This window comes from Castanea sativa, chromosome 3 (assembly GCF_040712315.1).
Source record: "Castanea sativa cultivar Marrone di Chiusa Pesio chromosome 3, ASM4071231v1".
NCBI classification, from domain to species: Eukaryota; Viridiplantae; Streptophyta; class Magnoliopsida; order Fagales; family Fagaceae; genus Castanea; species Castanea sativa.
The window spans coordinates 11,294,350-11,319,662 of NC_134015.1; the positions used below are offsets into that span (position 1 = coordinate 11,294,350).

The 25,313-nt window shown below is 37.2% G+C and overlaps 1 protein-coding gene across 1 annotated transcript; it reads right to left on the reverse strand.

Moving 5' to 3' along the window:
- Positions 1 to 3,596: 3,596 nt before the first annotated feature.
- Positions 3,597 to 5,090, reverse strand: LOC142628505 (uncharacterized). The gene is made up of 2 exons (XM_075802591.1): positions 4,180 to 5,090; positions 3,597 to 3,852 (listed from the first exon to the last, which is right to left on the reverse strand). The coding sequence occupies exons 1-2, from the start codon at positions 5,088 to 5,090 to the stop codon at positions 3,597 to 3,599; spliced, it is 1,167 nt and encodes a 388-aa protein (XP_075658706.1).
- Positions 5,091 to 25,313: the final 20,223 nt, after the last annotated feature.

Here is a 25,313-nt window from a genome sequence, read left to right on the forward strand (position 1 = left end):
ATACAGGTACACAACACATGTCCATCATGTGCCATACTTAGATTTGAAATCTAACCATTGGATTTGAAATCTAAGCACCCAGTAACTTATTATTGAATTCATATTTTGGAAATCCAATCGTTGGATTATATTTTCTATATGTTCATAACATGTATACCAATTTTCATGCCAATTGGATGTAATTTACCATTTATTCTATAAACTCATCTTTCATGCATTATTTTAAACTATAAAAACTTGAATTTAGACAATTGATTGATGACATGCCTATTAATCTTTGATTACCTTTAAATTTTGTAACCGTGAAAAATGTATGAAAATAAAGTAATCTAACGGTAGATTTTTCAAAATTCACATCGAATTAAGAAATATAGGGTTGGGTTAAAGTTACACTTGTCGTAATTCTAAAAAGTGTTACACCACCCAATAACTTATTATTGAATTCATATTTTGAAAATCCAACCGTTGGATTACATGTTCTATATGGTCATAACATGCATGCCAATTTTCATGCCGATCGGATGTAATTTACCATTTGATCTATAAACTCATATTTTATACATTATTTTAAACTATTAAAACTTGAATCTAGACAGTTGATTGATGAAACGGCTATTAATCATTGATAACTTTAAAATTTTGTAAGCATAAAAAATATATGAAGATAATGTAATATAACGGTAGATTTGTCAAAATTCACATCAAATTAAAAAGTATAAGGTTGGGTTTGAGTAACACCTGACGTAACTCTAAAAAATGTTACACCACCTAATAACTTATTATCAAATTCATATTTTGAAAATCCAACCGTTAGATTACATGTTCTATATGGTCTTAACTTGCATGCCAATTTTCATGTTAATCGGATGTAATTTATCATTTGATCTATAAACTCATCTTTTATGCATTATTTAAAATTACAAAAACTTGAATTTAAACAATTGATTGATAACATAGCTATTGATCTTTAATTATCTTGAAATTTTGTAAGCATGAAAAATATATGACGATAATGTAATCTAACGGTAGATTTGTCAAAATTCACATCGAATTAAGAAATATAGAGTTAGGTTCAAGTTACACCTGACGTAATTCTAAAAAATGTTACACCACTCAATAACTTATTATTAAATTAATATTTTGAAAATCCAACTGTTGGATTACATGCTTTATATGTTCTTAACATGCATGCCAATTTTCATGCCAATCAGATGTAATTTACCGTTCGATCTATACACTCGTCTTTTATGCATTATTTTAAACTACAAAAGCTTAAATTTAAACAATTGATTAATGACATAACAATTAATATTTGATCACCTTGAAATTTTATAAGCATGAAAATATATGAAGATAATGTAATCTAATGGTAGATTTGTCAAAATTCACATTGAATTAAGAAATTTAGAGTTGGGTTCAAGTTACACGTGATGTAATTCTAAAAAATGTTACATCACCCAATAACTTATTATTAAATTCATATTTTGAAAATCCAACCATCGGATTACATGTTCTATATATTCTTAACATGCATGCCAATTTTCATGCCAATCGGATGTAATTTACCATTTGATCTATAAACTCATCTTTTATGCATTATTTTAATGGGAATAAATTTTTATTCACTTTTGAGAGAGAGAGAGAGAGAGTACAAAAGGCTGAAATTCTTGAATTTTAGGCTACCATTTTGAAGTTGAAAGTGCTATCATTTTTTTATGAGTACAATTTTTTAGAAAAGAAGGACATACATTTCTTATATAAGATGTATATAAAAAGTTTTTTTTTTTAGACTGTAAACAAAAGATTCATGTAAAGAATACAAAGTGCTATATGTTTATATATTTCCTTTTATTTTTCATTGAATTTTAGAATAACTTTTATCTCCAAAAAAAATAATATTTTAATGAGTTTTTGCAAAGGTCAAGTGTGACCCTCGTAAATAATTTAGTGTTAGTAAGGGCATATTTTTAACCCACAAAAAAATAAACTTTTTGTAAGGGATTTTTATTGTCCCTCAGAAATAATTTGGTGGGAACATTTCTCTCCAAAATTTTTGATATTTTAATGATTATTTGTAAAGGTCGATCCTAACCCTCGCAAATAATTTAGTATTTGTAACAACTTTTTTTTACCGTCACAAATAATACACTTTTTGCAAGAAATTTTTAATTGTCCCTCGCAAATAATATGGAGGGAAAATTTCCCTCCAAAATATTAGTGTTTGTGACGGCTACAACACATAATTGCGACAGCTTTTCTTGTTGGTCACAAATATTTCACATTTTACCAAGTATTTGTGAGGGCTTTTTGGGTCCGTCAAAAATTCTTAATCGCTAACAGGCATTTTTCTTGTAGTGCGTACGACATCAACTCCAGAGCATGACTGGAGGGCATGCAAAGGAGTTTTTAGTGCTACGTGACAGTGATCACAAACTGGATCATCCAGTATTAGTTCTAGACTTCATTGTTAACATTATTAGTTCTAGCACCGTTACTGTCATCATCACTTCCCATTTTCAAATACCTCATTCCCACATGCTGGAACACTATCCTTGTGATAGTAAAAAGGTCAAGTACCTCAGAAACAAAATTATTTTGTTTTATAAATGTAAGGCTCCTCGCAACTGCCACCAATTAAACATAAAATTCCAACCATTTTCACATCAAGTCTCCAAACACACCTTTAGAAGTTCACCTAGTGCATTGGTACATTTTCATTACCAAGACACCCTTACATTTGTTCTTGTGATTCCTCTTTTTCTCTCAAATGCAAAACTGTCATGAATGAGCTGCATAAAATCATAAGCTTTATTCTTATGTGCCACCCATTTTCAACTAAACAAGTCTAGACCATATAACATATTGCGCAATGAATTATCACACTAATACTATTCACTAAAAATGTTTCAAGCACCCATAGACAATAACTTGTCTCATTTTGGTTGTATGCTTGATTTTGATAGGAAATTTCTACTCTTATGGTTGTCTACTTGGTTGTTACAAGAATTTTCAGTTCTTATCAATATGCATCTACCGTCTTTCATACTCCGGCAAGAAACTAGATGAAACAAAATAATAATAATAATAATAATAATAATAATAATAATAATAATAATACTACTACTAATAATAATAATAATACTAAGATCTAACCCCTAACCATGAACGTATTGTCTGGCAACATCTTTTCCTATCTCCCATGAAAACAAATTATTGTTAGAGTGCAGGTTTTACACATGCACACCCAGAACCAATTCAAATTACACAAAGATTAGCCACAAACCAATGGCTAGCCTAATAAGCTTCATATAAAAAACGATTTTTTCCTGAACTACACCAATAGATAGCCATAATATCAAATAGAATCAATAATAAAGAACGAAAGGCTCAACCCAAATGAAAATAAACATATAAAAATAAAAACAATGTTGGTCTTTCTATAAACAATTATTGTGAATGTTGAAATTACACTGGGCACATTGATAGATCACTTTTTACATTGTCATTGGTCTTTATTTCTTCAGTGAAAGTAAATTTTGTGTGGGTGAAAGTCAAATTACTGTCTAGCACCTCCCAACTAGTGGCCATTATATGTGTTACTTGACATTTGGATTTTCCCCAAGAATACAGTCGCAATGAGCAGGAAAGTTGCACTCCGCACAATAGTAGAACCATTTCTTAGGATCTCGTTCTTCTTCACAGATATCACAGTAATATTCACCGGAGTCATCTTCAGGAGTATAACAGAGAGTGAAGGGATGTTCATGTTGGTTGTACCATGTGGTTTGTGGTAGTGTAGCACATTTGAAGTCAAGAACAAATTCACAAGTGGCACAACGAAATACTCCATACCTTTTAGAATTACAACAACTACACTTTTGTAGAGAGTTTTTCATGGAGAGGTAAAGACGATGCTCATGACATGCATGAGTAAGGGTGTCTGATAATAAAAAACATTGAACATTGAAATTATAGTTGCATAACTGACAGTTGTATTTTAAGCCATTGCACCACTGGCAGCAGACACTACAGAAAAAAGAAGCTTGCTGATAACTGAGGGTGAGAGGGTGTACCTCAAGTGGTTGCTTTTTTATTTTGGGTAATTTAGAACAAGATTTATGAAGAAAAAAGCTACACTTGGTACAACTGTAAAATGGAGGGAGAATGTATTGTACGCACCCGTTGCATTTTGTGTTATTCGGAATCTCATCAGTAAGCTTCAAATCATGCTCGTGACTGAAGTGTTTGATTTCTGCGGCTATTTCAGTTCCGTCCTCCCCCACAGTGGTTTTTATGACTTTGCAAATTTCTGAGTCAAATGATTGATGGAGCTCTGGATCCTCAGTTTTTGACTCGGTGGACTGCTCCTCTTTCTGTTCTTGCAAATTTATGTACTCTCGGTTCGAGGGGAGCATAGCACAATAGAGGTGGGCAACAAAATCACATCTTGAGCAATAGTAAAGCCAGAGTGTATCCACTTTTCGAACACAGAGTAGACAAATTGGAGAGTCAGATTGATGGACTTCAAGAGAAGATGTGAGGTGGAGAGGGTGGTTGTGACGATAAACTTTCAGTCTGCGTGGGCAAGCAGCACAACGTGAATGTAGAGCAAAATCGCATTGGACACAACAATAGGGTAGATTTCCTTCTTTGCCACAGAAGTCGCAAGTGAACTTTATCAGCTTCCAAATGCTACGAATCAATTGGTGGTCATGGAATTCAGTTTGGATGGTGAGTGATAAAGAAGAGCATCTGATGTGAATGTTGAAGTTGCAACGGTAACAACAATAACTGTATTCAAAACTCTTTTCTCCACAGACGTCGCATTTGCTAAAACTATCATATTCTTCTTCATTGCCACGATATGTATATATGCCAAAGAGAATAAGAGGATGATTTGGGTGTGAGGGATGGTGCAACTCAATGGGTAGTTCCGCACATGATTTATGATGAACGTACCCTCTACATTCTTTACAACTATAGCTAGGACCAAATACTGGTTCCTTGCACCCAAAACAAAGACGTCCAGTTCTCTCGTCTTCATTAAAGACCAACGGATGCTGCCAATGCCGCCAATGTTGAAGCTCCATCGTCTGGATAACATCAAATTTGGTTAGAAAATAATCACCGTGCAAAACAAATTGAGAAAGGGAGAGATGCACATGAGATGCTTGATTGAAGTCTGGTAGCATTTGTTTTCTGACTAATTATCATCTTACATGGAACAATTCGTAAAGTTTTGTATAAAGAGTATAGACCAATAACAAATAGACAATTCTCCACTAAGCTTAGACGCTAATGCTCTTGTTGGCTGGCCTGCTCAAATTTGATTTGGAAATCCAATTTTTAATGTCAGCTTGTGAGATTAGAGGTGGGGATTATGTGTTTTTAGGAAAGATGGGAGCCATTTGGGTACATTAGGAGCTGGATGATGATGAGTTTGGACTTGTTTGGAAGGATCTAGAAAACTATCTCTATTTTGAGTTTACAACTCGTTTAGAATTAGAAGGGTGAATTTGGGCCTGAGAATGTGGGTGGGCTTATAAATTTTCAACTTTTATTTTTTCAAAAAGTATAAATTTTCAACTAAGGCTGTTAATAGAAGCAAATTTGAATATTTGACAGGCACTATGTATAAGTTGTTACTTACATTATAAAATGAGTTATATTTTATTAGGTTGTCGTTTCAAATATCTGAATGTAAGAACCTCTTAATTTGAATGCCTCCACTCTCCATGTAAAATGATAGGAATATAATAACAACAACAACAACAACAATAAAAATAATAATAATAATTAAGCTAAGAAAAAACGAGAAAGACATTATGCTTCCACAAAAGTTTCAACTATAATTGATCTCTCATTTCTTGTGACTAACAAAAAAAAAACTTAGATTTAATAGTAGAAGGCATTGACAACTAAATGTTGTGAAATTTTGCATATGATAAACCTATGATAGATATTTAATAAGATTGTGATTCAATAATATATCTCACAGAAATATATTGTTAATTCAAGTAAAAATTAACAACTAAATAAGTTTAAAAGTTTACTACATTTAACATCTATATATATGACAAATTTTAAGCAAGCAAATCAACATACTATTAAAAAAAAAAATACATCTATATATACAAATTTGCAAAAGCAACTATCTATACTTACATAAAGAAGAATTCAATTTAGGCTTCAAAACACACCTAGGGAAGCTTCCAAATTAGCCTAAATTTCAATTTTTTTTTAGAGCTAAGTTATGTGAAGTTCATCTATTACTTCTTCTATATATAGGATCATTATGCCACTATGCCAAAAATACCTTCCCTAACAAAAAAGAAAGTGAAACAAAGGAAGAACATAAGAAGCAAACACATAGACAAGTATTGGTTCTTGCTGGTTTAGATTTATATACCTAGGGCATTTATGCTTACTTGAATGGATTTATATACCTTTCTCTCTCTTTAATTTTGCTACAAAACACACCTATGGAAGCTTCCAAGTTAGCCTCAATTTCAATCTTGTTAAGCTAAGTTTATGTGGAGTTCATTCATAACTTCTTGTTCTACAATCATAATGTCATTGTGCCAAAAATATCTTCTCCAACACGAAAGAAAGTGAAACAAAGAAAAAACATAAGAAGCAAACAAGTAGACAAGTCATTGATTCTTGCTTGCTTAGATTTTATATCTAAGGCATTTATGTTGCTTTATTAGATTTATATACCTTTCTTTCTCTTTTATTTTATCTTTTTTCCCCCATGGTTAGACTTTATTCTAACTTTACCTTTTTCTTTTTTCCACCATTCTTTTCCTAAATGTGTCCATACTATCGATTTATTCTCGAATTCATTCATTAATGAAATTTATTTAGACATCTCTATCTAGATTATATACACATATAATTCTATTTCATTTGTGATATTTGGATTAAAACTTTTTTAGGTAAAATATATGCAAAATTGTAATTTAAAATTTCTAATATTGATTTCTATTGTTTAGGTTAACGAGAAAGGTAATTAAAAAAATTCTACATTGTTTTATTATTTAAATTATGAAGAATCCAAAGTCGAAGTTCAATCTCTATGAAAGAATGCACTATTTATAAATTCTACCAACATCACAATTGTCATACTCTCAGTCAATCCACCATAATTACACTCTTGGACAAAAAATACATATATTCTTGGGGATCCAAACATTTTAAATTGTCAAACTTTACATTTATGTTTTGGATTTAATTTTGCAACAAGTATATTAGTGCCTCCCAAATTTTCTTAATTTTATAGGAATCTTCTAAAATTATTTATATAGTTGATACTACTTTGAACCCTTAATTTTCACGTTCTATTTTCACCACTTACTACTTTTCATATTGCCATTATCACCACGACACCACCACTACCACCATCATCATTGTCAATACTTTTACCACTGCCACCACCATCCCCATTTCCACCACTTGTTAACACCATTAAATGAAAATTTAGAGATATTAGAGTAAAAGAAACAGAAAAGATCAAGTAAGATACTCCAACTTGCAAACTAAACTTGATCATATGCTTTTCTTTCTCTCATTCATTACATTTTCTCTTTCTATAACTTATTAGATTAATGTCTCCCTTCATTGAAAATAATCAATGAAGATGTCATTGATTCTTGCTTGCATAGATTTATATACCTAAGGCATCTATGCTTACTAGATTAGATTTATATACCTTTCTTTCTCTTTTATTTGCCTTTAAAACACACCTAGAGAACCTTCCAAGCTAACCTTAATTTCAACTTTGTTAAGCTAAGTTCATATGTAGTTAATTTATAACTTCTACTATACATATGATCGTTATGCCATTGTATCAAAAATACCTTCTCCAACACAAAAGAAAGTGAAACAAAGAAAAAACATAAGAAGCAAACATGTAGACAAGTCATTGATTCTTGCTTGCTTAAATTTATATACCTAAGGGTTTTTTTATTAGATTTATACCCATATGTAACTCAGGTTTACGCACAAATATGATAAATTGTAGTGGTGTTATTGATATTAGTTTGGGTTATTAAACATATAGGACATAGTTTGATCGGGACATTTGGAAATACTAAAATAGCTTTTTTTTGCAATTTTCATGATATTGGTTACGTCAAATTTCTCATTACATTGCTATTACATATATAATTTTGAAAATCACTATTAGATACTATATATACAATATCAATTCTCAATTATTGTCTGTAAAATTCTACTAAATACAACACAAATTAAAATAATAAATTGGTCAAATAGTACCTGCTAAATTGACTGGGGATAGGTGCATAAGATCGTTCAGCTCAATTACAGTTTGTTACATTCAATGTCTTCATATACCAAACATCTAAATAGAAGCAATATAAAAAATATGCTCATTAGTTTAGAGAAAAAATAATAGCAAAAATATAAACAATTTATTTTGTATGAAAATTTAACAAAAGCAAAATCCAATTTTGATTCTAATTGAATTTTCTCTAAACTTTTGTTTTAAAAAACATGTTTGTGTGCGCGCGCGCGCATATTACCTAATTAGTAATGGACAATTTATAATCATGATAACATAAACGACTTATAAATTTGAATTGTTTTTAGTTATAACAAAAAAAAAAAAAAAAAACTCATAAATATAAAATCATTCAAACTCTCTCTTCCTCTAATTTTATATATATAGTTAGATATATGATTAGGTTTTTTATGGTTTATTTATATTGGATTATATAGAGTTAGATATATGATTAGGTTTTTTTATGGTTTATTTATATTGGATTCCTTGTTTTCTACACTAAATTAACTTATTTGACATAAAAATGAAAAAAAAAAAAAAAAAAAAAAAAAAAAAACTTAGATTAGATGAGACACATAAAGTAAAATTAAACTCTAATTGAAATAAAATTTTTATACTGAATTAACTCACTTAGCACATAAGTTTAAAATTTTAAATTAGATGGGACACGTGACACAAAATTAGACTTTAATTGAATTCTAATTTGAAATCTAATTGGATTTTCTCTAAGTTTCACCTATTAATACACACACACACACACACACACACCCTTCTTTCTCTTTAATCTTATCCTTTTTCCCCCATGTTTAGAATTTATGCTAACTTTTCATCTTTCTTCCCCCCGCCCTCCTTTCTTATTCTAAACTTGTCCATACTAACGTTTTATTCTCTAATTGATTAATTAATGAGATTTCTTTACACATCTCTATCTAGGTTATATACACATTATTTTATCTCATCTGTTATGTTTGGATTATGACTTTTAAGGTAGAAGATACTCAAAATTGTAATTTAAAATTTTTTAATATTGATTTCCTTTGTTTATGTTAACAATAAAGGTAATTCAAAAATTTTGAGTTGTTTTATGATTTAGATTTTGAAGAAACCAAATTCGAAGTTCAATCTCTATGAAGGAATGCATCATTTATAAATTCTACCAACATTATAATTGTCATACTATTACGTATTAACCAATCCGCCATGACCACACTCTTGGACCAAAAATACATATATGCTTGCGGATCCAAAAATTTTAAATTGTCAAACTTTACATTTACGTTTTAGATTTAATTTTGCAACAAGTATATTGATATCTCACAAACTTTCTTAATTTTATATGAATCTTCTAAATTTATTTATATATTTGTTATTACTTTGAGCCCCAAAATTTTGACATTCTAGTTTCACCGCGCACTAATTATTGATACTGTTCTTCTAAATATATATATATATATATATATATTTAGAAATGTTGTTGTCACCACTACTGCCACCATCATCACTGTTAATGCTTTTGCCACTGCCATCACCATCCCCATTTCCACCGCCTGTTAACGCCATTATGTGAAAATTCAGAGGCATTGGAGTAAAGAAAAAGAACCACTTGTTGACACTATTATGTGAAAATTCAGAGGCATTGGAGAAAAGAGAGAAAAGATAAAGTAATATACAAACTTGCTAAATAAACTTAATCATATGCTTTTCCTTCTCTCATTCCTTACATTTCTCTTTGTATATCTTATTGGATTAATGTTTCCCTTCAATGAAGAGATTATTTTTTTGTGATTATTTCTTGATTTTTAAGAAAATAATAAATTACACAAAGAAGTCAAGTGAATTTTAGAAAATATATTTTCTTTTTGAGAAAGAAATATATTTTCTTATTGAAAAGGCGATTATCCTAAAGTTATCTTTCATATGTCCCAATCCATTGCTCTACATGTTTACACTAAGAAGTCAAGAATGAACACTTTTGCTTCAAAATGTCTTTAGACCTAAAGCCATAGTTGGCCAACCAACACCCAACCCCTTATAATCCAAACATTTATTTAAAGGCCATTAAAGTCGTTAAAAAATAAATAAATAAAAAAACCACCACGCACATGGTCCGAAGTCCAAAATCCAAATCCATACATATGACCTAAACTCACCACAAAGCTAATAAACCAAAGCCATAATTTGTCTCCTATGAATAACAGACTGCTTTTATGTCGATTCAAACACACAAAAACAACATCATCGCATATCCTTGATACGATGGCTACTCCACAAGTATAAATGCTTGTGGAATATGGGGAGGGTAGAGTTTAAGTTTCTAAGAGGAAGCTTCACACACATATACACTTAGATTAGGCTAAGGTAAAAATTCTATCTTGTAAAAAAAAAAAAACACACACACACACACACAAAAACCCAATTTATAACTCATAAGACAAGAACTACAAACAAAGTGATGCATAAAAGCAATGACACTATCACACCCAGTTTTTTATTTCCACTTTTTCATATTTTCTAGTTTTAAAATGTGAACATTTTATTCTCTTCTTTTTCTTTTTTTTTTTTAAATAGTAGATGTAAATGATTGTAAGAAGATATTCCTGAAAAAAAAAAAACCATAATAAAACCAAAATTAGTTTAAATCACCCAATTACTTCCTAAACTCAATCAGACCATCCTCACTAGATCTAAAACAACGTGTTTTAATTTGAAGCTAATGCCAACAATAAGAGAACGATTTAGGTTAAACCTAAAAAGGAAAAACTATAAAGAAAAGGACGAAAGAGAGTTTCAGTCAAGGTTAAGACAATAGAAGGAAAATAGAAAAAGATGGGAGAAAAAAAAAAAAAAAAAAAAAAGCACTAAAGACTAAGAAAATAAATTTTTAAAAAAAAGGAGGATTAATGGGTTAAAGATAATTTTTTTTTTTTTTTTTTGAGAGAGGTTAAAGATAAATATTCAAGCTATGGTTATCAATCCCATAATAGTTAAAGAAAATAAATGCCAAATTATTTTATGATGGTTAATGATGAGGTCGAAAAAATCACCAGTAAGCCGCAAGCACTCTCCACTTCGAGACAACACCTACAAAGAGAAAACAAAAAGACCTCAAAGAGAGCACCGGCGTGGTGCCGGTCAAAAACCCTCCGAATGTCAAGTTAGAATTTCTTTACAACCCTAGAATGCCAGAGTTGAGTCAATTGTGCGTCCCTTGATGTTTAGGGTTTCTGGGGTATTTATATTGGCGTAGAATTGCCTTTCCTTTTAAGATACAACTTCCTTCCTGACCTCTTTTCCATATAGGAATCTTATTATTATGGACAAACGTGTAACACAAGAATTTCAAGTGTACACGCTTGCGTGGAGATAAAGCAAAAGTTGACTCAAACATATCGGGTGACATACAACCAAGAATTTATAACCAATCCATATATGACGGATATTCAATGACCTACACCGTCCTATTCGCATTTCCTACGGTGTCAATCCGTCTTCTTCCTCTCCGTCCCTTCAAGTCCGGAGGAAAGATTCGTCTCCTATTTTTATCCCCTTCAGTTGCCCCCTTCATTCCTTGGATCCGTCTTTGAAACCAGACGGATTCATGGAAAGATTCATATGGCAATCTATTGAGATAGGACGGTCCTAGTGTACCATGACGAAGGACACGTGGCCTGTGTTTCTAGCGAAGGACATGTGGTCCTTATTGATTGGCTGTTCCCCTAAAACAAGGCATCCCTTCATATTCCGTGCCCTTCGCTTTATAAAAGTCTGCCTTTTCTCCCTTCATTTTCTTTTCCTATCAAAAAATTTGCAAGCAGAGCGCCACCGTCATTTCTACCGTGCATTCTTGTCGTTCAGCTAGTCTATCCATCACTCCGTATTTGCTCGATCTCGATCCGGTATGTACTCTAAACCCTTCTCCCGTCTTTTCTCTTTATTTTATTGTTTATATATATGCACTTTCTTTAGTTCCGTCAGTGTCTTAGGTTATACCGTCATAAATGTAGGTAATGTCTAGTGCGTCAAGTAATCAATCGTTTGTTCGCGACGGGGCGGGCTACGATGAGAGATTCCCGTCAGGTCCAAGAGATCCTAACACTTCAAGTGAAGAAAGGAATCCGTCTAGTACCGCTTCTTCCCTAGATGAAGGTCTGGAGACAGAGAGTTCAGAGTCGTCAAGTAGTGGCTTAGATGGTGTGGATCCCCCCGTTCAATCTGTGATTGGCCCGGACGGTCTTAGAGAGTTCGTCATGCTACCCCTCTGGACGGTAAACGATTTTAGGTCCTCAATCACTGAATCCCACCTCAACACACTTAGGACCAAGTATCAAATACTCGATAACATCCGTCTACGTCTCCCCCACAAGTCCGAAAAATGTTACTACAGGGGGGTCGACGGTGTTGGGATCTATGAGCAAGCCCTAAAGGCAGGGCTCAGATTCCCTTTGAGTTCTCTCCACCGTCAGCTGCTTCAATACCTTTGCCTATCCGTCACTCAGATCTCCCCAAATGCCTGGAGAGTATTCATAGGCGTAGAAGTTTTATACGGGGCAATGTCTGACGGTTCTCGAAGGTTGACGGTGGAAGAATTCTTCCACTGTTACCGTCCGACGGAGATCGTCAAATCAAAAGGAATGTACAGTTTTGTAGCAAGGAGCCCGTTGTTGAGGCTCGTTAGTGATACACCGGACTCCAATAGGGACTGGAAGAGTAGATATTTCTTTTTGGAAGGGGACAAATGGATGTGTTGTCCAGGGGATGGCACGTATATGCTCGTCAACACTACTTGGGGCATAATGCCTCCGTCGGGTACGCCATTGCTTTAGCTTCTGTCTAATTGAACTTTGAAAGTTATTTTATTTTTTTAAAGTCTAATCGCCTTTTTTTGCAGCGCGGGACCGTCCACAAGTTACCTTAGAGCAGTGGAGTTTCCTGGAGAGAATTTTCAATAAGACGAAGCTTCAAGAGAGGACGTGGGCATAACTCGTCACTCTCGACACTCTCCATTGGTACTGTGATGGTCCTAAACCTTCATCTGCCGCTCGTCGTTACGATAGCAGAGTTAGAAAACGTAAGTTAGTTGTAATTCTCTCCGTCTTCTTTTAGCGTTATTATTTTTACTTTTGCCTCTCTTCACATCCGTCTTTGATTTGCAGAGATGGACGCTGCCAAGAGAAGAGCCTTCATCAAACAACAAGCAGCGAAAAAAAAAAACAAGAGGTTGGTCAAGCTAAGGGGACGGTTCCATCTCTTCCGTCAAAACGGAATCAACAAGAGAAAGTGGACCGTCCTCCTAAGAAGCAGAAGACCACCCCAGAGCCCGTTGTGGCATTGGAGGCCGAGAAAGCACCCGTCAGGCATGGAAAGGGTAAAGGCTTGATGAAGGGTCCAATTCCCACCGGGGAGAAACCACCCATTCTCTTTCGGGAAGACTCAAGTTATGCCCTGAAAAAACTCTCGTCCATCCTGACGGTTGACGACTATGAGGACCTCGGCAACCATGCGACGGAGGCGATGGGAGAGACAGGCCTCTTCAATATTGCACAGGTACTTTTGAATCCGTCCTCTAGCTTTGTTATGTTCATTCTCATCCGTCATTCACATAGTGTTGTATTTTGCTTTCAGTCCATGCTGATGATGAAAGGGTTAATGGGCCGTTGCCTAAATCACGAGACAACCATGGACCGTCTCAAGAAGAAGAATAAGACGATGGAGGATGAGCTTCACGACTTAAAGACCTGGAAGATCAACATGGATAGGAAGCTTAAGTGCTCGGAGCAGGTTAGAGGTGAGCTGGAGACGGAGAATGAGCATTTGCGTCAAATTTTGAAGGACAAGGAGAAAGAACTGACGGAGACTAAGACTCAACTCCACAATGTAAAAGAAGTAGCCGTCCAAGAGTATCGTGACTCCGACCTCCTTTTGGCTAAGCTTGGGAGCTCCTTTGCTGACGGATTTGACGACGCCATCCGTCAGGTGAAGTCGTCGTATCCCGATCTGGACGTGTCCCATGTCTCCATTGATGCTCAAGGGCAAACACTCGCGCAATCCGTCCGTTCAGAAAGCACAGATGATGTGTTTGCCGTCGCTGCTCCAGCCGACGAAGGTCAAACTCTTCCTCCAAGTCAACCAAACGACGGTCAAAAGATTGAAAACTCTTCCCCGAAGCATTAGTAGCAATCTTTTCTTTTTTCTTTTTTTTTTGAGGTCAAAACTTTAACCATTGTAATTTATTTTGTTGAACCGTCGTTTTGTAATTGTGCACATTTAATCTTATTGAATCTTATTTACTTATCTGCTTGCTTTTTATCTGTCGAGTATTTTTAATCACGTCGCAGGGGTTCGTCCATTGTTTGATAATTTTAATCCATTGTGAGATCCGTCCACAACGGGGTCTATGATAGATATCCGTCTCTTATGCAGAAAAAACAGGGATCCGTCCACTATGTGGACGAGATGTTTACCCATTTTAGATAATGCTGCCCACTATGTGGACTTTATAGATGTCCGCCCTTTATTTGGACTAGATTTTCATCCATCTTGGATAACTTCGTCCAGTGTGCGGGTTTGGTTAATGTCCGTCCACTATTTGGACTTAGTAGATTTTTATCCATTTTCGACAACCCGTCCTTTTTGTGGACTTGGTTAATGTCCATCCACTATGTGGACTCAGTAGATTTTTATCCATTTTGGACAATCTGTCCTTTTTGTGGACTTGGTTAATGTCCGTCCACTATGTGGACTCAGTAGATTTTTATCCATTTTGGGCGATTCGTCCACTTTATGAACTTTGTAGGTCTCCATCCCTTGGGATGATCCGTCCACTTTGTGGACTTCGTAGGTCTTCATCCTTTGGGATGATCCGTCCACATCCTTTGGGATGATCCGTCCACTTTGTGGACTTCGTAGGTTTTCATCCTTTGGGATGATCCGTCCACCTTGTGGACTTCGTAGGTCTTCATCCTTTGGGATGATCCGTCCACTTTGTGAACTTCGTAGATCTTGAGCACCATACATTTCATATATTCTAAATAAAAATTCTTCTCATTATGTCAGATCGATAGACCATATTGTTTATGGAAAAGAAAACTTAGGCGCTAATAAGTAAAAAACTACAACTATTTAAAAATGAATCTGGAAACAAGGGGGTAGATATTGTCTTATGCCTACTGCACTACTGGTAGTACTTCTTCAGGTACTCTGTGTTCCACGGATGGCTTAGTTTCCTTCCATCTAACGTCTCCAAGTAGTATGTTCCTTTCCTATGCCATGAGATAATTTTGTACGGGCCTTCCCAGTTAGGACCCAGTTTTCCCTGGGAGGCATCCTTTGTAGCGCCAAGTACTTTTCGCAATACCAGATCTCCCACTTGGAAGTCCCGGTACCTGACCTTGGAGTTGTAGTGTTTTGCCATCATGTCTTAGTATCACACCAGTCTTTGTGCTACTGCTGCCCTGACCTCATCTACAAGGTCAAGTTCTGGACGCAATGCTTCATTATTCTTGCTCTCATCGTAGCTTTCCACACGGTAGCTCGCTAATCCCACCTCTGTCGGTATGAGGGTTTCAATACCATACGCCAATCGAAACGGTGTCTCTCCTGTTGGTGTTCTCGTCGTTGTCTTGTACGCCCATAAAACACTTGGTAGTTCGTCCGGCCAGATGCCTTTTGCCCCCTCGAGCCGGGTCTTGATAATTTTTAACAAGGACCGGTTCGTGACTTCAACCTGTCTGTTGGCCTGTGGGTGGGCGGGCGATAATTAGTGATTTTTTATTCCCAACTGAGAACAAAAGTCCCGGAATGCGTCGTTGTCGAATTGCTTCCCGTTGTCTGAAACGAGCACCCTTGGAATCCCATATCTGCAAATAATACTTCTCCACACAAAGCTACGAATTTTTTTCTCCGTGATAGTAGCCAAAGCTTTTGCTTCCACCCATTTGGTGAAGTAGTCAATACCAACCACCAAGAACTTTAGCTGCCTTACCGCTGTAGGGAATGGACCCATGATGTCCAACCCCCATTGTGCGAACAGCCATGGAGCCGTCATAGAGGTGAGTTCTTCCGTTGGTTGCCTAATGAGATTGCCAAATCATTGACACTTGTCGCAAGCTCTAACGTACGTATGGGCATCCTTTTGCATTGTTGGCCAGTAGTATCCCGTTCGAAGTAGCTTGTGCACTAGGGACCTTGATCCAGAATGGTTCCCACAAATTCCTTCATAGATCTCCCTCATCACGTAGTCTGCTTCCTCACGGCCGAGGCATCTTAGATATGGTCGGGAGAATCCTCTTTTGTACAGGACATTTTTAATCAGGATGAATCGGGCAGCTTTAACCTTCAACTTCCTTGCGTCTTCTTTGCTATCTGGCAACTTGCCGTCTTTGAGGTACGCTATAATTGGAACCGTCCAATCGTTCTCAGCGCTTACTTCCTACATTCTGACGTCATCTAATGGTAATGAAAGTTAGACGAACGACAATACCTGTTCTGGGGCGATCATAGGTTCGGCCGAAGCAGCCTTTGCGAGTCGATCCGCCTCTTGGTTCTCTTCTCTTGGGATCTGAACTATCATGAATTGGAGGTCATTCGTTCGATCCTTCACCTCCCCGAGGTACCTTCTTATCCATTCATTCCTACAATCATAGCTCCCATTAACTTGACTGGCTACGATTTGAGAATCGGAGCAGACGACCGCCTTCCTAGCCCCAGCCGCTATTGCGAGCTCCAGTCCCACAACCAAAGCCTCGTACTCCGCTTCGTTGTTAGTAGTGGTGAAGTCCAGATGGATCATGCATTCAATCTTATCTCCTTCTGGGGTGTGAAGTACGACCCCGACACCCCCAGCATGTTTATTGGAAGATCCGTCTGTGTGAATTCTCCATGTGGGCGTCTCTTCTGCCCCCTGCTCCTCAGCGGTAGTGAATTCTGCAATGAAGTCTGCCAGTATCTGTCCTTTCACAGCCGTTCGTGGCTGGTATTGGATATCGTACTCACTCAGCTCGATTGCCCATAGAGCCATCCGTCCAACTGTTTTGGGATTGCTCATTGCTCTCTGCAAGGGCTGATCCGTCAGGACATTTATGGTATGTGCTTGAAAATAGGGCTTGAGCTTTCGAGCTGCAGTCACAAGAGCGAAAGCAAGTTTTTCCATCCGCGGGTATCTTTCTTCTGCTCCTCTTAGTGCCTGGCTGATAAAGTACACGGGCTTTTGTATCTTCCCTTCTTCTCTAATGAGAGCTGCACTAACCGTTGCTAATGAGACGGCAAGGTACAGGAACAATTCCTCCCCCGGCGTAGATGGGCTAAGCAATGGCGGGGCAGAGAGATATGCCTTCAACTCTTCAAATGCCCTTTGGCATTCGTCCGTCCATTCGAAAGATCTCCTTAGTGTTTTGAAGAAGGGGAGACATTTGTTCGTCGCTCTAGATACGAACCTGTTTAAAGCTGCTATCTTTCCGGTCAAGCTTTGCACTTCCCTTACCGTCCTCGGAGGAGATACTTCCATAATCGCCTTTACTTTCTCTGGGTTGACTTCAATGCCCCTCTAGGACACCATGAATCCTAAGAATTTTCCCGCGGTGACTCCGAACGCCCATTTGCTTGGATTCAGCTTCATTTTGTACGTCCGAAGAGTGTTGGAAGTCTCCTGGAGGTCCCTCAGATGATCAGACACCTTTGCGCTTTTTACCAACATATCGGCTACGTAAACCTGCACGTTTCTGCCAATTTGGTGCGCAAACATTTTATTCATCAATCTCTGATACGTGGCTCCTGCATTCTTGAGTCCGAACGTCATTACCCTGTAGCAAAAAAGCCCCTGGCTTGTGACAAATGAAGTTTTTTCTTGATCAGCCTCATCCAATTTAATTTGATTGTACCCAGAGAAGGCGTCCATGAAACTTAGAAGTTCATGTGTTGCGGTGGAGTCTACCAAGGTGTCAATGCGTGGGAGCGGGTAACTATCTTTAGGGCATGCTCTATTCAGATCCGTGAAGTCTACACACATTCTCCACTTTTCGCTTGATTTCTTGATCATTACTACATTTGCCAGCCAATCAAGGTAGTATACCTCCCGTATGAAGTCTGCTTCCTTTAGCTTCTGTACTTCTTTTGCTATGGCTCGATCCCGTTCGGGGGTGAACACGCGCTTTTTCTGTCAAACTGGAGAGAAAGAGGGTGACACGTTCAATTTGTGAACTATGATTGTTGGATCTATACCTGGCATGTCTTCGTGGCTCCATGCAAAAACATCTTGGTTTTCTTTGACGAATAACGCGAGTGCTTACCGGACCGTTTGGTCGACTAGGGTGCCGATTCTGGTGGTTTGGTCGGGCCTAGAATCGTCCAATCGTACTTCCTCCAACTCTTCCACCGGTTCTGCTACTGTTCTCTATTCCTCGATGTTCATTGTCTGTCGGTGGTCATCCATTTCCATCATGGCAACGTAACATTCCCGCGCAGCCACCTGATTTTCCTGCAGTTCTTCAACTCTGTATTCGGTGGGAAACTTGATCATCAACTGGTAGATAGAGGTGACAGCCTTCCAGGCATTGAGTGTGGGCCATCCAAGAATGGCATTGTATGCCGAGGAGTAATCAACCATAAGGAAAGAAACGTCCTTAAGTATTTGTTGTGGGTAATCTTCCACCGTCACCGCCAACATGACGGCACCTAAAGGATAGACCCTTGTTCCCCCGAAGCCAACAAGAGGCGCACTTATTGGGGTCAGTCGTTCTCTCACAATCCCCATTTGCTGGAACGTGGGGTAATAAAGGATATCTACTGAGCTTCCGTTGTCCACCAAAACTCGGTGGATGTTGTAGTCCCTTGCCTGTATGCTGACCACGAGCGCATCGTCATGTGGGTGATGAAGGCGCCGTGCCTCTTCTTCCGAAAACCCGATGCTGAAGCTGTCCCGTCATGTTCCTTCTAGTAAGGAACCTGTCGACTGGACGCTTTGCACCATCCATAAATAGGTCTTTCTGGCCTTTTTGGACGACCCTGATGAAATAGTGCCTCCCATTATCATCCATATGTCTGCTACCGGTGGTCTGGGACGTTCATTTTCCCGTTGGGGATTTTGTTCCTGGTTTTGATCCGTTCTCTCCTTCCTGACGAACCTCTGCAACCTACCCTGCCTAATGAGGGCTTCAATTTGATGCTTTAAGTCATAACAGTCTGCCGTATCGTGACCATGATCGCCATGAAAGTGGCAATACCTGTCTCTTGGCCTTTTATTTGGATCTCCCTTCAGCTTGCCAGGGAACGTCAAAGTCCCTTCATCTTTAATCTGCATCAACACCTGGTCAATAGGGGCTATGAGTGGGGTGAAGTTCGTAAACCTTCCCGTAGGCGGCTTAGGTCGTCGATCCTCCCGTTGTTCTCTGATTCTTACCATTTTTCGCCCCTTGTCTGGTTGCGTATCTTCCTGCCTTTCCCTCTTTCTGGGTTTGTCTTCTCGTGCCAGCAAGGCGTCCTCGGCATTCATATACTTTGTTGCCCTGTAAAATACATCGGACATAGTCTTTGGGTCATTCTTGTACAAAGAAAACAGGAACTTACCCTTCCATAGCCCGTTCGTGAACGCTGCCACAAGTATCTTGTCATCAGCCTCGTCTATCTCGAGGGATTCCCGGTTGAATCGGTCGATGTATGATCTTAAGGTCTCGCCTTCCCGCTGCTTGATGTTCAACAGACACGCTGTAGATTTCTTATGCCGGTGACTCCCGATAAAGTGTGATACAAACTGTGCGCCTAATTCCTTAAAAGTGCTGATGGAGTTAGGTGCCAGCCTACTGTACCAGTCCCTTGCAGGTCCTTTCAACGTGGTGAGGAAAGCCCTGCACATGATTTCGTCTGGCACGCCCTAAAGGTGCATCAAGGTCTTGAAAGATTCCAAGTGATCCAAAGGGTCTTTGGACCCGTCATAGTTCTCGATGTGTGGCATGCGAAACTTTGGAGGAAAGGGGCATGAAGTCACGAGCATTGTGAAGGGTGAATCTGTTCTATGGACTAGGTCGTCCAGGTGGTTGGATATTCCTCCCCTCAGGGCGCTCATCATCACGTCCATACGTTCCCTCATCTGCTGCATCTCAGTTGCGATGTGAGGCGGTAAGGTGTCTGAGACAGACGGCGGGTTTGTCCCCTGCCGCTCTGGTCTAGTCGGGGCATTGCTACCCTCAGGCCCTACCGTGTTCCTCCCCTCCAGACTAGCGCCTTCCTGGTCTTCCTCTGGTGTACTTTGGTGTGCATTCCTTTGTCGTAGTTGCTCTTCTAAATCATGATTCTGCTTAGTGAGGCGCTCAACCGCCGCCGCAAGCATTTGGACTTGCCTCTCTAGTTCTGTGGCATGCGATTCTTCGCCTTGATTGTTGGTTGTTGCCATTGATCTGGTGAGTACCATGCAACTTTTTGTCTTAGGAATAGAGCAAAGGCTAAATAGTCTTCTCTACGCTCTCGACTTCCCATAGACGGCGCCAACTGATGAGGTCGAAAAAATCACCAGTAAGCCGCAAGCACTCTCCACTTCGAGACAACACCTGCAAAGAGAAAAAAAAAAGACCTCAAAAAGAGCACCAGTGTGGTGCCGGCCAAAAACCCTCCGAAGGTCAAGTTAGAATTTCTTTACAACCCTAGAATGCCAGAGTTGAGTCAATTGTGCGCCCCTTGATGTTTAGGGTTTCTGGGGTATTTATATTGGCATAGAATTGCCTTTCCTTTTAAGATACAATTTCCTTCTTGAACTCTTTTCCATATAGGAATCTTCTTATTATGGACAAACGTGTAACGCAAGAATTTCAAGTGTATACGCTTGCGTGAAGATAAAGCAAAAGTCGACTCAAACATATCGGGTAACATACAACCAAGAATTTATAACCAATCCATATATGACGGATATTCAATGACCTACACCGTCCTATTCGCATTTCCTACAGTGTCAATCCGTCTTCTTCCTCTCCGTCCCTTCAAGTCCGGAGGAAAGATCCGTCTCCTATTTTTATCCCCTTCAGTTAAGAACCTTGCTTCACGTGACAAACAATCACCACCAATTAGTCTCTAACACTCAATGCCACAATTTTATGGTGTCAGTGTTTTGAAAATTATTTTGCTTATTCAAATACGGATAGGTACCATCATACGGGAATAGGATATTCATTCTTTTGCTGAAAATGGATTCAATGATGCTTGAATTTCATCTAGTGTTCGCCCCTTGGTCTCAGGTGCCAACTTTGCTACGAACAGAACAGTTAAGCCACATACTTGAGAATATGAAGAATGTTCTTGATAAAAAGTAAACATAAATTTAAAACTAAAGAGATAATATTGCAGTTTGTACCCAATATAACAACTCAATGAAGAGATAAGACTGGTTTGGTACCTGCTGGCTCCAATCCATTAGAAAGGTAAAAGCATATGATATAATCCAAAAACCTAATTAGCTAACCAATGTCACAACTCACAAGGCTACCTGCCGAGCCCTTCATCTTTATGGGAAATATCTGAGACGGAAACTACTCCATTCAGTCAACCATAGGCCTTCATGGCCACTATTTGACAATAAAAGATGGTGTTTCAAGTATGATAAGGTCAATCTACCTCTGACATTATAACCCAAGGAATTCCTCCCATGCCTAATGAGAAAGATCCTGTGTACACCTGATTGCTGAACCAAGCAGATAAATTTAACTTAACCAACCTTTAAACACTAAGAATTTGGTTCAAACCAACAGTAGCCAAGTAACCTTTCAACAAGCACCAAACATTTGACATTAGGAAGTGAAGCTATGATAATATATTTACTCACTACAGATTGATTCTTAAAACAATTTTGTGACAGTTGTTTCTGATCACTTATGATCATCTAAATTCACTTTTTTGTAAGAGCTACTACAAAGTGAGTAATTATGATGGGCCACAATTATTTATAATTTCCTAATATGAGCATCTTTTCAGGTAATGTTAGAGGTTATTAAGTATGTAACATCAACATGAATGTTTGGAGCTGCAAAAAACAAAGAGATAGGATTCAAAACCTTTGAGAACGCTATGGCAAGCCACCCTGCCAGGCAGAATATCTCTAAAAAGCCCATTGTCTGCCTTGCAAAACGACCAACAAATTGAAAAACTGGTGATCTGTGGAGTTTGAACCTTAACAAAACAACTAGTGATAATTCTAGGGTGAAGTACTTACACCTCTTCTGCCTATGCAATCTGCTATTTTGCCACTCACTATTGCACCTATCATTGCTCCAATTGTCAATATTGAACCAAAAAGTGAGTACTGCAGTATAACCAAAAGATGTTTAGAATCTCGTATACAAAAATGTGTAAGGCAAGCAAATGAGAAATAACCAAACAATGCAACAAAGTGGACATTGCATAAAGCAATTTGATTCACTTCACTTCATTAAGAAAGCTCTAACAATGGAGTACTATAAAGTTTTACACCCACCTCTGCCACTGCAAGACCCAGGTCGTCTGTGATTCCAGTCTGAGCAAGTGATGAGTATCTCAGCTACAAAATCAATTATACATCATTTTCAGTTCAGTAGTCAGCATATCAAACGTCTAGGCATCCCAATAGAGATACCCATCCCATTATTGTCTTATTCTGTTATTCTCTCCAATGTTACAAAAGACTAAGCCTGTCAAATCTACACCCCAATCATTTAGATGCATTTGTGTGTAAAATCCCTACAAAAATTTGGTGATTCAACTAATATATGATCCATCATGGCCTAGTATAGGCTAGCTCTAGTAGCATAGAAAACATTGTGACACTTCAAACTGAAGTGAAGATACAGAAATTAATAATTCTTCAAGCATTAATAATTCCAATGATTTGTGTTACAATAGTTTCTCTCCATTTCAAATGTATCTAGTTAGATATCATAGAATTTGGTACTCATCATAAACACATCAAAATCTTTGTAGACCATGGACCATGTGGACTAGAGAGCGTGTGGACCACTCTACGCTAAACTGAAGTACGATGACACAAACATGAAAGCAACCAAAGTGCTAAGCACAACCACACCTGTGGCTGAGGAAGATCCACTCTTACTCTCACCATCATCATCACAACCAGTAGTGTTGGCACAAACACGGTCACCACTACTAGTACCACTGCCATATACTTGATGGTGTTCATCTTTGGCAACTAGGGCAGTTGATAGCTCTCCTTCAATGCTTTCTCTGCCCATATCGTAATTCTCTTTGTATGGCAAAGAAATGGCATGCATGTATGAATTAAAAGGGAGACTTCAATTTGTGTGTCACAAACAGAGGAAGGAAGGAAGGAAGGAATAGAGAGAGACAGAGAGTAGAGAAGAAGTGTTGAGGGGAACCCACCTGTGGTTCGTCACGAGACACTTTTGTTGATATTTATTAAGATGCTATCTTTGTCCTTGTCCTCTTTATTTGATATAGATGACTGAGAGTTAAAAGAAAATAAAAATTTAATCTTAATTATTGAAAAAAAGTTTTAAAATTAAAAGAAATAAAAATATTTGTGAAAGAAAATACTAATTTTAATTGTTAAATTACCAATTGTCCCAAAAGCTTGCTTAACCTATTAGGAAATGGTAAAAAGTGGGAGCCCAACAAGTGAGAATTTAACATTTTAAATGGGAGATAGAGTAAAACCAGGGATCAAACTCAGGATCTCCTACTTTGATACCATGTTAAATTACCGATTGTCCCAAAAGTTTAAACAATTAAGAAATGGTAAGTTTAATCACTTAAACATATTTCTAACGTTAATATATCTATTAAAAAAAACTAACTTTAGTTTAATAATCATGCGACTTTCTCTTTAAAAAAAAAGAGGATTTGGCTACATACATAATTGGAGCTTTGGATTTCCATCCCACTAAAAGATGACATGTTAAGAATTTATTTATATGTTAATATTGATAAGAACTCGAAGGTTTACCCTTTTTCTCTCTCTTAATAGTTACTGACAAATAAAGGGATACAATCATTAGTCAAGGCTTTACATAGATTAACAAGAAAAGTCCTTAAATGAATACAAAAAACAAAAAAAGACATTCTTTTGAAAATGAAAAAAAAAATGTCATAAAATCAAATACATGATATGGTGCTATCCGTAGAATATAAAGTGGACTACTAAGAATATGACATAAATTTGCAAAATTTTGTTTTTTTCAACACTATTTAACATGACTTGTAACTTAATCAACGAAGATTCCCACAAAGAAGAAAAAGAAAACCTCAATTAAAGGAGCTCTCCTCACGTCGTGGGAAATCGCTCTTCCATTAAAGTTAACAAAAGCCAACCCACATGCACCACAATTTTAGCCAAAGCATCTACACACTCTTGGGAGTTATTTCCAATGATGGTTTAAGTTTGAGAATATCCCTATGATCATTTTATTTTGTATCTCTGATCTGGCTAATTGGACAACCCATTGAATGCCAAGAGCTTTAGTCAACATCAGTATTATACATTTAACTTCAGCACTCACTGAATTGCTGTACTCCAAATTCGAAATAGAGACTGCCTATCTAGTGTCTACCATTTGTTGCTACACCCGAACTCATGAGATGGCTTTCAAAGAATCCTATTACAACTTATTACATTATTACATGAAACTTCAAATGCTCACAAATGGATTAACTTGCCGCATGAACATATAAAAAATATTGATTCGGTGATTAAATTTACTTTACTTTATCACTTTAGACTTTGAGATGCTTCATAAGGCATGGTTCTTAACCAATTGTGTTATCCCTTGGAGTTATCTCCCTTTTAAAATCAAAATCAAATTTTTGGAATAAATGATCATTTATGAAAAATTTATAAAACTATTTCCAGTTTACAAGTTCAATAGAAAGTAACCAAGTTATATTACAAAATTAGCAATTTGCTACACAATGATGATTATTTGTGATATTCTTAGATTTTAGATTTTCATTTTCGGATAATGATTTTCTTTTAAGTGATTATGAGTTTTTAATTTTACAACTGTCTTAAAAGTAATAGCTTTGG

Coding starts and splice junctions, on each gene's coding strand:
- LOC142628505 (XM_075802591.1), bottom strand. CDS start 5,090: ATGGAGCTTCAACATTGGCGGCATTGGCAGCATCCGTTGGTCTTTAAT. Junction 3,853..4,179: donor AATAACACAAAATGCAACGG/GTGCGTACAATA, acceptor TAATTCTAAAAG/GTATGGAGTATTTCGTTGTG.